This window comes from Lepisosteus platostomus, chromosome 6, assembly GCF_059453375.1.
Source record: "Lepisosteus platostomus isolate fLepPlt1 chromosome 6, fLepPlt1.hap1, whole genome shotgun sequence".
In the NCBI taxonomy this organism is placed as follows: Eukaryota; Metazoa; Chordata; class Actinopteri; order Semionotiformes; family Lepisosteidae; genus Lepisosteus; species Lepisosteus platostomus.
In genome coordinates, this window is record NC_142616.1 from 19,214,272 (window position 1) to 19,232,700 (window position 18,429).

General features: G+C 40.9%; 1 protein-coding gene across 1 annotated transcript in view; it reads left to right on the forward strand.

Annotated features, from left to right (window-relative positions):
• The first annotated feature begins 3,993 nt into the window (after positions 1-3,993).
• The window catches only part of zcchc24 (zinc finger, CCHC domain containing 24), a 52,948-nt gene continuing 38,512 nt past the window's right edge, over positions 3,994-18,429 (forward strand). The window contains exons 1-2 of the mRNA XM_088634609.1: positions 3,994-4,543; positions 11,091-11,291. Coding sequence (XP_088490735.1) covers positions 4,310-4,543; positions 11,091-11,291 — 435 coding nt within the window. The 5' untranslated portion in view covers positions 3,994-4,309. The remainder of the gene's footprint in view (positions 4,544-11,090; positions 11,292-18,429) is intronic.

Consider the following 18,429-nt stretch of genomic DNA (forward strand, 5'->3'; position numbering starts at 1 on the left):
AAAAATCTACTGTTTGCCAGTGCGATTTAATCTATTGATGCAACCGATCAATCCATTAACGATTCAAAAGGATGAAACTGCCTAACACGTCTTCCTTAAGTTCTGGGCATTGAGAGAACGCATTGCACCCTACCTTAAATTTCTGATGCCAGCTGCAACAAGACCGTTTTAAGTGACACCACTGGGTGAAGTATCACATGCAAACAGTCCACAGAGTCAGCAGTTTGCTTGGAACTCTGTTCAGAGAAGCAGTGAACTCACTCATCCCATTGGGCAGAACCAGGAAACAATATGATCAAGCACAATCTTAATATTATAGCAAGGAAAAGAGCCTTGTGGGACATTAACCACTATGATTCAGCTGTGTGCTCAGGTTTGCCTCCTGCTTCGCAACTCTCAGCCTTCGTTTGTCTTTTTGTGCTACAGTAGTGGTAGCTGTGCTGGTTCTTTGTCCACGGCATGCTATTGGACAATCATAACATCATAATCAGCATGCATAATAAATAAGCAGAAGTGCCTGAAATGGCCAGGTTAAATATCAAATATTAATAGCAAATATAATTCCCACCACTTTATTTCAGTCCTGTTTCTCTTCTCTCTGTCCCATTGTCCTCAATGTTATAAATGAATCCTTGAGCACTGGCATTGTACCAACAGTCCTCAAAACTGGTGCCATTACTCCCGTGCCAAAAAAGCCTAACATGGCTCTCGACAATCTTAACAATTTTCGCCCCATCTCCAACTTACCCTTTCTTGCTAAAATTCTAGAATGTGCTGTCACGTTTCAGTTACATAACCACCTCATGACAAATAACTTTTTAGAACCCCTCCAATCTGGCTTTTGTCAACTTCACAGCACAGAAACTGCCCTGGTCAAAGTCACTAACAATCTTCTAATAGCTTCTGATTCTGGTTCTCTTTCTATGCTCGTGCTCTTCTTGATCTTAGTGCTGCTTTTGACACTGTTGACCATAACATCTTACTTTCTCGTCTGGAGACTGTGTTTGGAGTTTCTGACACTGCTCTCAAATGGTTCAAGTCTTACCTCACTGATCGCTGTCACTTTGTCTCTCTTAATGGGTACAGGTCTGAAATTGGTCTTGTTAAGTCTGGGGTTCATCAGGGCTCAATACTGGGCCCCTTGCTCTTCAGCATTTACATGTTTCCAATTGGTCAGCTTTTAAGATCACATGGCCTCAGCTTTCATTTCTATGCTGATGATACTCAAATATACATCCATACCAAACCTGACACTGATGTGGCTGTCTCTATTCTATCTAATTGCATCTCTGACATAAAAACTTGGATGACTCAAAATGTCCTTCATCTTAACTGTGACAAGACTGAAGTCATGCTTATTGGCACCCCCCATCAACTTCGTAAAGCCAATCCTGTAACCCAATCTGTAGATGGTTCTGTACTTGAGCTTCAGTCTAAATTGAAAAACCTTGGGGTGATATTCAATTCTGGCTTAACATTCGACCCACATGTGCAGCATATTGTCAAAACATCTTTTTTTCACAGTATCTCTAGACTACGCCCTATGCTATCACTAACTGTGGCTGAAAAGCTGATCAACACATTTGTGTTCTCTTTAATTGACTCCTGTAATGCTCTACTCGCTGGGGTATCTAAATCTACTTTGAACAAACTGCAGTATGTCCAAAATTCTGCAGCCAGGATCCTGACCAGGTCTAGTGCAAGTGATCACATTACTCCTATCCTGGAGTCCTTGCACTGGCTTCCTGTCAAATTCTGTGTGGACTTTAAAATCCTCATGCAGACCTATAAGGCTCTGCATGGCTTGGCACCTCAGCACCTGTCTGAGCTACTATCACCCTACTTCCCACCTCGCAACCTTTGCTCTTCTAATTCTGGTCTCCTTACTGTCCCCCAAGCCCGTCTACATTGTATGGGTGACAGGGCCTTCTCCTGTTATGCCCCCAAGCTCTGGAACTCTCTGCCCAAAGATAACAGAGAGTCACCTTCTCTAAACAAATACAGACTCAAATCCTTTTTCTAACTGGTTCCATTCTTCACCCTTCTGCATTTCCTAGTACCACCATCCACGTACTCCTCTCTATATTGTAATTGTGTTTTATCTTGTGTATTCTTTTTATTTATTGTTGTTCTCATTCTGTTAAGCACTTTGGGAAGCCACCTTTAAAGGCACTATATAAAATAAAGTTTATTATTATTATTATTATTATTATTATTATTATTATTATTATTATTATTATTATCAAGGGGTGTTGGACAAAACAAGTGCACTATTTACAACATTTTCAAGAAGTATCAAGCAATCCACTCATTTCACACATCTTCAATGGATTGCAGAGACAGAATTCTGTCACTGGCTGTGACAGTGGATTATCCTTGTATGTGGTACAAGATGTTTATTATGTTTTGTTATGATTTGTGCAGGAAACATTATAGTAAATGGTGGCAGGCTAGAAGGAACATTGCCAAAGCTCTTAAGACACCCAAACACATCTGAAACACATATTTCAACATTTCAAGATCGGACATGTGAAACTGCAGAGCATTGATTTTTTTGGGGGAAAATACAGTACATGATAGTATGAAAAAAGTGCTTTAGTTCAGAGAAGTGTTCTCATGGCTACATTTCCCTGTAGCCTCAATGCAGTGACAAGTTATATTTTAAAACTCCTCAAAAAGCCCTTAATGCATTCTAACAGAACTCGGAATTGGCAAAGACCAGACTCGTTAGTGATCCCCATTAAGGCTCATGGCTGTAATTAGAAGCATAAAGAATCCGTAAGGACCGCATTCTCCCTGGGAAATGAGAGAATGCAAAGCCGGCATTGATGACTGCATTGAGTTAAAAGCCTGGGAATCTCACCTCTGTCGCTGAATAAACAAAGCCGTTTGTTTACACCTCTCCGTGGGGCTGATCAATGGAATTCACGAGACACGGCACCTCATGTCACAGGCGACACCTGGCAGATCTCCACGCTTTCTCGGGTTTCTTAAGACCACAAGCTGCCCCCCCGCTTAATTCTCAATAGAATCCTTAATATTCCTCCATCCTCCACGATTCCTCACAGAGATGCTAAGCGGTATGTTACCTGGGGTCACACGAGCCCCCGAGCGAGTGCGATCAGGTAAATATCTGTAGCTTGATGTTGCAAGGTTTCACAGAACGGTACAAGACAACAGGAGCAGACAGTTCCCTTTTCAGCAACAGTTTATCCCAGGATCGGTCCATTATACAATCCAAAGCATCCGGATCACTTCACAATTTCAATTCCACAATTTTATTGAAACCACAATTTCAATTGAAAAAAAAATAACAAACACATCTGGGCATGTATGTGAATATATGTCTGTGAATCGAATGCATATTTTTTAAATTTGATATTAATTACGGGAAAGGTGGAATTGTCAATAAAGCGAATTCCTGAGACCGCTATGTTAAGCTTTCTAATTTTGTGGTGTAACTTCCTAATACCTGGGGTATCGCTTACTCACCACTCAAAGTTATTAATATTTGTGGTTAGGATGTGCACTTCTTAAAAGAAACTCATTACATCCACATCGATAAGACATATTGAAAAATCTATTGCAGGCATTGTATCTTGAAGTGTAAGTGCTGTTAAAATGAGTTACAATTACGTCTTTCAAACCACATAAAGAAGGGATTCATAAAATAGCTATTGCACATATATGAAATGCCCGAGAGAGGATCGCGCTTCAACCCGAATATGCGCTTTTCCTGCGAACTCTCAAAAACAGCTTCCTTTACTCTGCTGTTGCGGCAGTCATTGCTACAGCCTCGCTCAGCTGTTTCGACAAATATTCACCAGTTGAACCAATCGGTTTCCCGGTCCACATCGGACAGAAGTGATATTAATATTCAACAGGCCATCCAATTATCTTGGCTGGGCATGAAGAGATATGCAAATACATAGAAAGCGGGTATCGCTATTGGCTTACTTGGCTGATGACACAGCCGAGTTTCTCCCAAATATTCATCAAGCCGCTTGCGGCTCCTGCGCAAATAAAGGGAGATAGCGGAGTCCAGGCTGAAGCAAACTTTTTTTTTTAAAGTAACAACTTTTTTCCGCGATGGCTTTTGCGCAACCGTGACTTTCGGGACTAAGATCCCAGCTGAAGGGAAAGATCGCTGGGCAACAACCCGGAGGGAGCAGCGCTGGCCTGGGAAGGCAAAGAGAACAGACGGGGGTGGGAAAAAAGAAATCAGTGAAATTACAAAGCAGATAAAGGAGGTGTGATTTGTTTGAACAAAACGGTGGAGGACCGAGTAAACCCTTCTTTTTTTTCAAAGATGAGCTTGCTGTCTGCCATAGACACCAGTGCCTCTGTGTACCAGCCTGCCCAGCTTCTGAACTGGGTCTACCTGTCTTTGCAAGACACTCACCAGACCAGTGCCTTTGACGCTTTCAGACCAGAACCCAATTCTTCCCACCCGGATCTGAACTACACCAAGCCTGCTGCAGACCTGAGCTCTTCTCTCAATTCCAACTATCTCAACAACTTCTTTCAGCTTCAAAGGAGTGAGGTTAGAGAGTTTGGGTGATTCTTTTTCACTGCTTTTGCCCGTGTACGCATTTATAGTGCCGCCTGGTCCGCTACACCCGGAATATAGGTTAAATGCCACGTTGTGTTTACTCTCATACCTCTGAACAAATAAATCTGTTTGAGGGAGAAAGGACAGGCGCACGGCTCTGTAGCCTTTTCTAAGATAGAAACCCGCCATGATGCGAAACGGAAAGTTATAGCATCCCAGATTTCACAACGGCACTCTGAAATAAGTTCGAATCGTGACCCTGTCGTGTTTGCTGGAGGAGTTTAAGTTTTGACAAGAATAACAAAAGTCAACAAAAGATACTCTTAATTCAAAAGCAGCGGTAGAATTCCCAGAATATTACAAAAGGCCGTCTTATTTGTTGTTTAAAAGAAAACTGGTCTCAGTTTACATTTTGTTTAATGTGGAAGTTATAGTGAGCCTTATGGTGATGATTTTCTTTTTTTAAGAATTCAGCTGACCTCAGTGAATCGTTCGTGAAAATGCTGGATTCGTGGATGAACTCAGCTGACAGCAGCGACATTGCCGAACTTTTCACTTAAGCGTTTCAGACAATGTAACTACTGTGCTAGAAGTGTGCGCTCATTATAGATGTATTTTAATCGAAGCTCCCCCTTTGTACGCTAATGCATGTCCTGTAGGTGTGACAGGAAAATGGTCCGTGCTCGTGGATAAACACCCCACAGCTGTTAGAATAAATGGTCGTAATGACACGGTGAGGAGGTCGCTGTGCTGTGGTCAGCGAGCAGCTCGGGCAGACGCCGGCTGCGCGACAGCTCGGCTGCCCATTCTCCGATAGAAGCCCCCGGTTTAGGCCGAGACGCTTCGGCACGCTGGAGAGGTTTCGTCTGCGGTGGGGCAACCTTCGGTAGCTGCAGACAAAGCGGGTTTAAATATACTATGCAGGGTGTAACGGGGAAGAAAAAAAGGGTGTCGTTTCCACCGTGCACTTGGCACGGACGTGTCTGCAGCTCTGGTCTGCATGCAGATTAGATGCCTACCGCTCAGCTGTATTTGGTCTAGTCTTCCTCAAGTAAGACACGACACAAGTCAGGACGGATAATTTTATATGCATTATGTGTGACTTTCATTAACGTTTTGATACTTTTAATATTCATTTTTAACTGTTTTGCTACACCAAATCCTAGTGTTGTGTTGTGAAAAAGAATGGTTACAGTAATTCAACGACCGCCTTGAAGTTATTTTATACCTTGAGGTTATGTACTACGATTTTTCTGACAACGTAATGAAATGTTGACAATTACTATAATCCAAATGCAGAACTAAATAATTAAAGGAATCTGCAACTGATTTTTTTAAAGGTTTCGACTGTATCGTAATATGCCTTGTGTAGCTGTTGTAAATCAAATCATAGTGAAGTTTAAAATAACGAGAGGGATTGCCAGAAATAATCTCCTGTATAGAGTACTTGGCAGCTTACTTAATTCCTAATATTTTCCATTGCATTTATTTGATTTTGTTCGTTCCCGATAGCTTTCGATTTTTATTACTTGGTTCCTTCCACACATGACAACTCCTGGATTTCACATAACGTGAGCAGCAAAAAAAAAAAAGACTAAATTCATTAAAACACTGGTTTCTGTTTCTATGTGTAAAAAACATGTAAGCTTATATTTCCCAGCATAGGTTTGGGTACACTTCTCACTTCTCACATAAGCCTACAGTCGCTATCACTTCAATGGCGATACAATACATTGAAACGGTAACCCAGGGAGTTCCCTTTCAAAAGCAGGCTGAGTGACACACCTGGCTCAAAGTTACAATGACAACATCCCAGCTGGGATTTGAACCCACATCCTCCGGACTCAGAATCCAGAGCCCTGACCTCTCCTCCTGCCTTGAATGATGTCTCCTTAGGTTTCACCTTTCAGTGGTTAAGTCTTTGTTTGGCTCCGGCACCTTACACTTCCTGAAATCAATCATTTTAATATGTAATAAAGTTCTCCTCACAGCGTGTCAGAATTTACATTTTATTTAAGCATTTATTTTGAAGCAAGCCAGTCAGAAGTAATGTTGATATGGCTTAGTGTCTGTTGTAAACACATTATACTGTATATGCATTTTCCATTTTTTTAATTAAAAGTGCAGCTACGACACTACACAAAAGTTTGCTCTGTAAATACACATTTTGAAAAATGCTTGCTTGATAACTGAACTGCCATAAATGGTTTTAGTGACGTTCTTCTTTAGTTCTTACAATAAGGCACACATAGAATTATCAATATATGTACTGTTCTGTTAGATTGCAGTCCTGTAGGAGTTCATGTAATGATATACAATAATAAAGCACTAGAAGGGTAATATGGACTATTAACTATAAAAAAGTAGACTTTAATGTAATGGAATACGTTTTGGCAGCTAGATATGTGAATAATGAAAGGATACATATGCAGGCTGTAGTTGTAAAAAAGGACATAACTAGTCTTTTACAATGGTCATGCCAAGTACAGTACCTGTGCCAGAATCAGAGGAGTAAAATGCATTTGGTGTGAGATGAAGGCTAAAGAATTGCATGATCTAATTCTCCCCTAAACGTAACACTGTTAGAGAATCTCCATGTGGGATTATAAAAAATACTGCCTGGGCCAACTGTTGATCTCTTTGGATATGACATTCTTATTTTCATTTTTAGTGTGTTGTTGGTCTTTGGCTCAAGAAACTGTCAAAGCTGTTCCGAGAAATTAGTTACCCTGCTAGTTAGAGTTTAGCCTTAAACTGATAGCTGGCATGTCCCTGACATGATTTCCGAAATAAACAAGGTTTTAAGAAATAGCCTGAGAGGCAAGTCCTGTCAGCAGTCAGGCCAAGATTGAAAAAAAGTCCAGCGTGAGAACCAGGTTTCCATAGAGATGTGTTGATGGAAAATGTGAAACTGCAGGTGAAGGACCCAGTTAAAAGTGAAAGCTAAAATCCAGATTGAAAAACCGTAATACATCTTGGGTTCTTCTGATTTGAAAGGTGGTGGACGATGAACAGATGTTCTGTAAGCTCCTGTCCAGTTAAAACATTTTTTCAAGAAATGATCCCAAGACAAATTCACTTGGGCTGCTTACAGGAATGTTATTTATTATTTATTTAAAGTTTTTAGTCTGCTTATGTGGACATCGCCACTATCAGATGTTATGCTTTTCCAAAACTGCGCCATGTTAGCCTGCACAATGTGATGAACATAGAGACAGCAGAAATGTTTAGTTACACTTGTATCAGTTTCCTACAAAACTGCTCTTCCAGCATTAATGTATTTCATTTCCTCTATGTTTCCGTTTTCATGCATTAAGTATAGTTTATATCAAGTAAGTAAAATAATTTTTCAAGGTGTTAGGGTGAATCAGACAATTGTTGCCCTAAATATAATTTTTGAAATGCAAGATAGACCTATGGAGAGCAAGAGAGATTGAAGTTGAAGAAATACTAGTAAAATAAAGTATAATGCTTAGTAGCGCAAAGCGTTCCTTTGTAGAGGGACATGTCTTTATCCAAGCATGTTTCCAATTAAAATACTGTTGCAAAACAAATGGCACATTCTACCAAGTTCAGATTTCCTAGCTAGAAATTGGCAGTACGTTTTTTCTTAGCAATGCAAAATGTTATATACGGGGCTCATGTGAATATGAAATATTAGGCCTACATTTATTTATAGGGGAAAAAACATTTTCAGTAGAAATGTAATGGATACAAGTAGACATTTAGACACAACGAATCAAAGACAATATTTTCTTCTAATATCGTCAACCGTCTTTGTTTTGTATAAGCAGCTATCTGGACACTCCAGTTATAGTTTGGTTTGTTTCGATTCTCTGTTGGCCTTCTGTGCGAGTATCAGCTTTCCTGCTTGCTCTTCCTGGTTGTTTAGTCTTGATCTGCAGAGAAAGAAAAATTATTCCGAGTTTTGTTTCCAGTAAAAGCTTGAAACAAGTATACACATCCCTGGGTAAACTCAAAGCAGACAGAAACATCTGACCTCCCAGTTTTATTGACCACAGCCTATCCTGAGGTGGAGAGTTTAACCCTTCGTTTGCACCTTCTTCGTATCCTGAGCTCTGATGTATGTGTCTATGGACCAGGAAAGAGAGGGCAGTGGCAGTTTAAAAAAATGCTAAGCCGAACAGTGGCTTGGGACAGTAGGAAAGAGAGCTCCTATTGGGATACACAGAAGTAATTTGTGCAGTGAATAGCCCTCCTTGTGTCCTCTTATAGTGCCTATGTGTTAGAACAGCGTTCTGGTGTCAGTGAGCATCTGTTTGGGAAAGCAAGGCCACGGAACCCCCTGCTGATTTTTATACTCTGAATGGAAGAGTTCACTAAGGTCCATCTGATTCTTTCAGTAGAGTATATGATGTCTATTTACTGAAATATGGTGCCCAGTTATACCCTCCTCTATCTAAGGAATTGTCAGCTTTAGTTGTTTTTTCTTTTTTTGCTAGTCCATTGTTTACCTAGGATAAAACACACATAAAAGCTTCCATTTGAAATGTGCATATATTTCATATTCAATCTCTAATGTCCTATGCTTGCATAATCTTTGAGTTAATTTTTAACACTGACATTGTAAAGATGTTAATATGTAGTCAGTATTAGTTGGTATTTTTTTTGTTTTCTCATTGGCTGCATTAAGATTAAGGCTTACTAGCCTCTGAGTGTTGCACTGATTCACAATTTGCAGGAAAATATAATTAAGTACTTTTTATCAACTGGCAGCATTTCATTGTATGGTTTTGGAATAAATAGACTAACATGTAAGTTCAGGATATCTGTGCTTGTATTGAATTCCTCTAAAACTGTTTTATGGTTATGAATTTGTGCATTGCATAAAGAATATTACAGTACGTGGTAGACGTTCTGAATTGCTCAGTTCTTCCAGGTTTGATCAGTGCACAACAGATTACTATTTAGATTACAGCAGATTAGTTTTTCATCTCTCTTTCGTAACATGCTGTGTTTCTAGGAAATCTAAAGGAAGTATGCATTGGAAGGATATTCTGAATGGTCCCAAGAGTATAGGAAATGAGAAGGATTTTCCTGCTCTCTGGAGAAAGTGCATCACAGATGAAAATTGATGAGGAAGGAGCTGAAATTCAGGAGGAAAAGAAGAATTTTACATTTTTGTTTTAAGTTTTTAACTTATCATAGATTCGGTTGGGGGTTATCCTATCCTGTTTGAGGAGGGCTGGTGTCTCTCTGGGTCTCTTAAAAGTGGTGCATGATTGAGATTACATGCCGAGTTGGACAGAGAAACTATAGCGCCTTATTCCAGTCTGGTCCTGGAAGAGTGGGCCTCCAAAAGTTGTAGTTTTTTTTTTAATGCTGCTTAAGTTGTCCTAGCAATGAGTTTTAAGTATGGCAGCATCAGGTTGAATGACATCTGGCTATATCTGTACAGAAGTTAAGCTTTTCAGAGTTATTGCAATGTTTGATTTTCCTTAATTGAAGTGGCGTCATGCCATATAGGCTACCCTGGACATGTGACAGATAATCCTACACACTGTGACCACAGAGAGAGGAGGATCCCAAGATGGACTCCGTGTGTTCGAACAGGCAGGAACTGTCTTGAGCGAGTGGCAAACCGGAACATGTTTCGGGAAACAGAACGTGTGTGAGGCGCTCTCTTCTAATCCACGCTAATGACTGTGCACAGTGCTCCAGAGGACATAATAGCCCAAACACAGCAACACCGAACAACACACGAGGGCGACGTGCATGGAAGAGATGTTGCAATTAATGTGTTATTTGGAAATGCAATCCAGCTGAAGTCTAGAAAATATAAGCAAGTGTCTGTTTTGCAGACTCGGGCTGTATGATGCTCCTTCCATGTTTACATTCAATGGTTTTTACTCATGTTGGCTTTTCCCTTCTGGCCCCTCAGTACTTTTCCGCCTCTCATTCTGCTTTTTACACACAAAGACCACAGGCCACCATGGCCCTCATGCCAAAAACAGACACCAGCTCAACACAAGCCCCTTATTTTGGTGTAGGAGTTCACTAAGGGCAAGACGCTCCATATTTCGTCTCTAACAGAGGCAAGATGTTCAGGGTAGTAATGGCACTTGTACGCCACACCTCAAGGGAGATACGATTAAGAGAAAACACTCTCCCGTCAGCTTCTAGAATGCTTTCTCCTAGATTTCAGCAAAAATTGTGACATATCTAATCCTACTGCGAAGGAAAAGTAATGTTAGCTTTCTTAAGGGAGTGCAGGATTCCACCTCAGTAACTCTGCTTGCGTTATTATGTTTACTGTGAGACATGTCCAGGAAACCTCATGTTTTGATGTCTACCTCATCAAGGATCTGATTTCTGGTGAGAACCAATGGAAACACTCCCATATACCCAGGAGATAAGCCTTTGTTTACACAACTAGCACCTTGAGATACTGCTTGGCCTGGATTACTGGCACAATAAAACAGTGGGTCTGTTTAATAGATATATAATATTAATGGACCTAAACTGCAGGTTTATTATTCTGTGATTTTTAATATCCTTTTCTTATTTTAAATTGTAGGCTTTAAATAACAGTCTCTACAAAAGTGCCTCTCCATATGGCTCCCTCAACAACATTGTGGATGGACTGAGCTCGCTGACAGACCATTTCTCCGACCTGTCTCTCTCCTCTGAGCCGCGCAAGCCCAGCAAAAGGCCTCCTCCTAACTACCTGTGCCACCTGTGTTTCAACAAGGGACACTACATCAAGGACTGCCCGCAGGTAAGAAACACAGCTCCCACAGAGAGGGCTCATTTCTTAGACAAGCATTTGGCTTTATAATAGGCATTGCATCTTTGTCAAACAGCACCCTCAACAGTATTCCATCCAATTACAGGGTATATGTCTGTCAATACAGAGGATATACTGTAGGCACAGTTTTTGGAACATTGACTTATGGGCAGTTCGATAATGAAGAATGATGTACTAATTGTAATTGAAGACCCAATATACTATTGCACCCTTTAAAGTCAAAATGTGGCCTTTTTTGGGCTGACGTACATGCACTTTTGCTTTCTAATGGAAAGCAAAGCCTGTTGTTGCGGTCGTCTTGCTGTTGTTTGTCCACGTCAGGGTGATTGTGAAAGCAGTGGAGCTTCCCGGAATGACAAATCACCAAACTGCCTTCATAAATGGACAATGTCTTGTCCACTGCGTACGAAATGAATTTACAGGATCTGGCATAAAGAAAACATGCCCTGGGCTGCCATGTGTGGCTCATGGATCAGGACGAAAATTTTAACAAATCCCAAAAGCAGTACTGAAAACATTTTGAAGCTTCTTTTCCAATCACAAGGAATGAAGCTATTTACTTTTCAAGCGTGTCATGCAAAATGAATAATGTGCAACAGGTGGCAACAGTTATATGACAGATGTGAATACCAAATTATGTCAGGATCAGGGATAGAAAGCCTTGCACCACTGTAGTGTTGTGGAACATATTTGCTTCTCGGAATGGAATTTGCTTCAGCATTCAGTAGAGCTCTTCATGCTAGTGATATTGTACAGTAGTAAGACCGTTATTTTATGACATTTGCAAGAGTAGTCAGTTACCACTGGGTTATTAATTTTAAGTTGAGAAAAACAGAAAATAAAGGTAACAGGTCTGAGGGCAGTGAAGGAGACAGCATTTAAAGCAGTGGGCCCACTTAAAAAAAAACCTGGCAAACATCTTATTTAATTTGGTGGATGTCTTTGTTTGCCTAATCAGTTAAAGGAAAACCAAACACTGTGGAATTTTGGTTTTCTATTAATGTTACGGGCTAGTGAAAAAAATATTTTGTAATAGTAATGCCAAATGGAAACATGCTGAGGTCACGGAGAACTAAAAACTACTACAGGGAGATGAGAAAAGTTCTCAACGCAAGGAGCCCGTTCAGTAGGTAATCTCCAATTGGTCTGGGGATCTCATCTTGCTGTGTCTTGAATGAAGCCAGGGTATGTCTCTGTAGCTTGTTCCCGGCTCCCACAGCTCTTTGAATACAGAAGTTCTCCTGTTCTCAATTTTTAAATGCACTTCCATGTAGTTTCAATTTATTTCTTTGTTTTGTTCTGAAGAAGTCCCGTGGACTGACTTGGTCACTGCCTTTCAGGATGTTTCTTGTCCCATGTCCCCTCATTGGCTTCTGTTCAATTCCTTCATTTTCAGTGTAGGACTCTCCCTTAAGCTCTGGAATGCATGTTGCTGATTGAAGACAACCATGATTGGCTTTGTGATTTATCAGCTGGTGCAGCGACACTGTTTGTCTGTTATCGGTGTCTCGTACGTGCTGCTCGGATTGCCATGTGTGACTAAGTCCTATCCAGTTCCATGACTGTGCCACGTTGCAAATGTGGAAGGGGGTGGGCACAGTGCTTGATGTAGCACGGTTTGTTTGCTAAATGCAAATGATCTTTGTATAAGCCAATGTCAACAGGGAAACTAACACAGAGTTAAAACATTGTTTTGTGAGAACACTGATTTGTGGACATTGTGTGGGCTGCCGGCGACATTGGATTTGTTTTTACTAAAAAAAAAGGCATTGGGTGAATATGCCCTGCCCCAGGGAGGGGCAATAAAGTCCAGATGTGGGATTAATACTGTAAACCTCTCTCTGGAAAAGATGTGGGGTTGTTCTAGTATAGTACATCAGAGGGTGACATACTTCTGAAACTCATGGCTATGTTTGGTTTGTCATTGATCACTGGTGTTATTGGGTTTCCAGCCATTAACGTTTCACAAAACATAAGGTTGTCCTTTCAAGTAACACGAAGTAGAAAAAGTTTTGCCACTAGAAACAAATTGAATAACCTTAGTAAACTGGGAAAGCACTCTTAAGTCTTAATTTTAAATTCTTGAGGTCTAAATTCTTGATGGTTTATAAGAGCAAGTGATTTCGGTTTATGGACTTGATGTTGTTTGCAGGAGCTTGATGGGGAAAAATGGAAAAGATGCATTAACAAATGACAAACCTATTGAAAGTTTACTTTCCTAATCCTTTGGATGAATGTTTGTGCACAAAGACACGCTGACCTGTGGAAAATGTTTGTGTAACAAGCTACTATTTCTAAACTTGTAGGTTCCGGTAAACCCCTGGATATCAAGCTATAATGACATTTTGTTTTTTTGTATATTGGCATGTAATCATTAATTTGTACAGTGACAATGGGAACTTAACAGAACTAAATTACAAATGAGAAAAAAGGCTCTTTTGGCCTATGTGGCCAGTTTGGTGGCTGGGTGATAGTTGATCCAAAGATCTTATCCAGCCATTTCTCGAAAGGAGCAGAGGGTATCGGCCTCAACAGCATGGCTGGCTAGCTTTTTCCAGACTCCACCACCCTTTGTTTGTAGATGCTATCATCTGCAAACATGATTAGATTACTAACTATACCAGTGTAAATCAGTCTTGATAAAGTATTACAAAACAGGCTACAGTACCTTCTGCAATAAAGGACTGTGGTTCTGATTGTGGTTAGAAGTTGTATTTTGTTGAATCATTCATAAACATTTTATTAATAGCATATTTTTTGGCATTTGCAGCCCTAATGTGTTGCCATTACACTTTTGTGGAAGTTTATCAAGTCATCCGAAAATGTAAATGTACTGTATTGTATGTTTTGTCCGAATTCTTTCATATTCGTTTACATCGATAGATCTTTGAACAAGACCTACATTTTCTTGACTATATCCTAGAAACATACAGATCTGGCATACAGATTTTCAACTTGTTTAACATAACCTTACATATCATAGAAGTCTTAATTCCTGGGTCCAGTCCTGTCCCTTTCCTCCGTGACTATTGGAAGAGTTTTATTAATGAGCTGTGGCCTGCATCTTGTTTCCTTATGTGCAGTTAGTAAGATATTGTCAGCCCCTGGTGATTTGTTGACCTTAAGCCCTTCTTGTACCCAAAACACTCCGGCCTCTTTTATGATAAAACTGTTTAATTCAGAATATTGTCCATCTGCCTGAGGCATGTCGATTTCTTCCTTCATGCCTCAGGACTGACTCTGAACACCTGAGTGGCCTACTCATTTTGTACATCAGCCGTTTCCCTTTCATCTAGAGGTTTCCCTTTATTGTCCGTAATACACTGTTTTACCCTTCATTACAGTTTATTTATTTCTCTTGGCCTTTTCCACTACCCTTTTACTCACGCTTGTAAATGTGTACTCTTTTAACTGGATGCTGTTCTGTTTAAAGGTCTTTCTTTTTATATTTTTTCCTGATTGGCTTACTAAACCATTTTGCTTTAACGTCGCCTGAACAAGCAGGCAAATAGTAGATGGATTGCATGGCCGAACCATTTGTATTATTGCTTTCTAGGCCGTTTGTTCCACGGATGAATCTGCCTTGCGCTTGCTGGAAGTCAAATCTGCTGATGCCGTTTCCAGATCTGTCTGGTCCCATTCTGTTTCTCCTGCAATCGTTTCATTTCTTCTTCTAGTCAGTTCCCTAGTGGTTTGACCTCCGTTTTCCTGTCTCTATCTTGATAGTTTGGAAAGGCTGGATTAGGACGGGCATCCCGTCTTGTAGGTGCTCTGACATGAGGAAGAAAGCATGTCATTTGTCGCAAGAACAACAGCTGCCTTTGCTGGAAGCCTTGTCCGGACGTTGTCTATCACCTCCTCTCTAGCGAGTGTTGACTCTGGGCCCTAGAAGTGTACCTCAGCAGTGTCCATGAATGTCTTTCACACCCCACCTCCCTTATTCCTCATTTTAATTCCCAGCTTTTTTTTTTAACCAAAACAGATTGATGGTAGTGACACTGGCCACACTGTTTACCCTAAATCTGTTTAGATTGTCTCCCTTTAGGAGGTTTATTTGGAATAACGTACCCTCCGTCACGCAGAAGTCAGGGCTTTGGAGATTTAGTTTTTTCCTATCTAGTTGACAAAGTAAATAACTTCCAGTAAGTAAGTCCGCTCTATAATTTGGGGGCAGGGCTGTCCCCCATTGTGAAACTTGGAAGGTTCAATGTCCTCTCAACATTTCACTTTCTCTAAAGTTCTCTAAAAGTAATAAATCCTGAGGCAGGCTGGTCCCGCTCAGAAGTCCGGGTCCTGTCTAGGAACAGAGACGGCCTTGCCAGGGTAAATATGGAGCTCTAGCTTCACAAAGGACTGCGGGATTTGTGATCTGCTGCCAGCATTAAGGATCACATTCGCACGCATTCTCCAGGTGCATTTTGCCTCTTTCTTTTTTGGGGAGAAAGTGAAATGATCCCCAAACGGTCGTGGGGCAGTTTCTGAAGGATTCAACTACTGGAACCCATATCCAGAGAGATCCCGGGTGAATTGGCTGCAAAGTGAAGATGGTTAGAACAGAAGCTAATACCAAGTTAAAAAAACAGTTAAAGACCATTTTTTGCACAGTGTGCAGCTAATTAAGGCCTGCTTTTCAAAAAAACAGGAGGTGTAAGGGTTTAGAAGATTGTGGGGGGGGGGGGGGGGATCCCCTTGACTTTCAGCTCCTGAGGGCTGAAATTCAGCTTCACTCATGAGAAAGCAGCAATGAATGGCTGTTGGTGTCAGACGAGTCCCAGGGAGTCTTTGTTAGACAACAAAATCCGTGCACAGTTTGGCATGGTTAGGTACAATTTGTCAGTATCTGTTAAGGGAAGACCACACTGAGTTACAAAGGGTTTTTATTCATAGGAATGCCTTGGAAAAAGCTCCACCCTTTGCTGAGCTAGAAAACTTTTGATCTGTGTTTTTAAGCCTGGGTTTGTGAGTACCTTATGTGAGTGGGTGAATGATTCCTGGCAAGTACTGTATATACTATCCTCTAAAAGGATGAATCGGGATAAATATACTGTATTGTAATGATTCTTGCTTTTGCTAATAAGATCTAGTAGAATGATTGTTTTTCGAATTTACAGATGTTATGCATGTAGTTGTTCTAAAAATTCAGAAACAAAATGGTCAATTATTATTATTATAAAATGAATATTTCTGTATTATTTCTTATTGCCCAACTGACGTTTTCAACTTTAAACATTCCCTGAATGGATTTTGTGGAAAAAGCTCTTGTTTCTTGGCTTCTTTGACATTGCCACAGTACTCTGCACTAATGGATATCTCCTGACCTTTGACCTGGCTCAGCTGGAAGTTTCTTGGTGTCCCTATGGGAGGGACCATGCTGCACCAACACTTTCCCTGAGGGTCCCGAAGCTCTTTTTTACTGACGAGCGTAACACCCCCCCTCCGTGATAGCTACAGCATGAATAATAACACTGAAAGCATAGTAGAGGTGTTTTTGTTTTACCTTTATTTTTATTGCTTTCATTAGCAATACTCTTCCATTTTATCTTAAAAACAATGGTAAAAGCCACGGTGTAGACAAATGCTGTTTTTTTTATGACCAAAGTTGTAGCAAGTCTGATGTTTTTGTGCAGTCATCCTAACAGGCTCTGTCTGGGGCCAAATGTTGCTGACTAGCAGTACCTCACCACTGGCCATCTGTTTTGTGCCCTTAATGTTTCTCAGCTGCAGTGTCAACACCTAAACTGGCGAAAGGTGGTAAATTAATCTGAAACTGCCATTTTGTTATTGCAGACCCCACCAGGGTCATGGCAAATGGGAACCATGAGTTACTCCCAAGAACAAGACAGGGCATCTTGGCTCCTCCAGGAGACCCAGCATATCCACATTGGAATACAGTAGTTCATCAGTGCCCCAGCCACAAGGGGCAATTGTGCAACTGTGATTGCATTCCTGTGTCTCTGATTCCTTTTGAATGATGGAATAATAACCCCACATGACAGAATGCATAGCAATAGAAACTCAAATCCAGCTTTACATCCAAGCTGCACTGAATGTGGCGCTTAAACACGGTTTTGCCCCAGCTATACCCCTTGATCAGTTTTTCCCATTGTGAGGAAATATAGTTACAAGCCAGCAGCTACATACTGTCATATACAATCACATGTCTTATCAGCTCCATTTCTGCAGCATGACTTGCTCACACAGAAGGCTGTGCTAGTGACAAACTAAAAGAGAATGGCTGGGCATTTTGTCTGCTCTGATTCAACATGACTTTGCCATTCATCTCTGAAATACTGTCCTTTGCACAGCACTTGGTCTTTGCTTTTGCAACATGCTGGCCAGCAAGTAACTTTTGTCATTTATTACTGCAGTTTGCAGTATTGATTGTCTCCTTTGACCAGTTCAATGGGTAACACATCTGTGGAACGAACATGTCTGTCGCCAGTTGAGAAGAGCTTTGACCTAAACAGTAGTTACTTCATACGTCCACAGACGGTTATAGTACATGAATCATGGAGAGCTGAGGTGGATTAATGCTGGAGCTGATCTAGATATTACAGAACTGATACTCTGCAGTCACTTTAAACTGCTGATGTTTAGAACACTGTGAAATAGCACAACGCAATTTAGAGTTGTTATCATAGAGGCGAACAGGACCCCAGCACAATGTTCCAGCGGCCCTCTTCTAAACCTTCCTGACAGGGTTGTGACAAAGCAGCAGGGCTTAATAGAGAATGAAGCAGGGCAGGCACATTGACGAAACTTCCTTAAAAAGGAAATCAAAATTAAGACTCTAAAGAGGGTTTCCTGCCAGCTGTTTTGTGTTTTGTGCAGGAATATCAGCCTTCCTTTGAGTTTGCTGATACAACAATCATTGCACTTCCCTTAGCTGCAAGATAGCTTCAGCTCAGCTTCTGCTTTCTCTGGCAAGACTGCGCGTGTGGATGCAGCAGGTAAATCCTGCATAGCGTGCAGCCATCATGGACTCTTGGTCTTGATTTGATAACAAGCCCAAACTGTGGACCAGCAATTGCGTTTGAAAAGGTTATAAGAAATGTGAACATTCGACTGATTAAGAGGTATGCTTTTGAGATGGCCATCAAGATCCCCT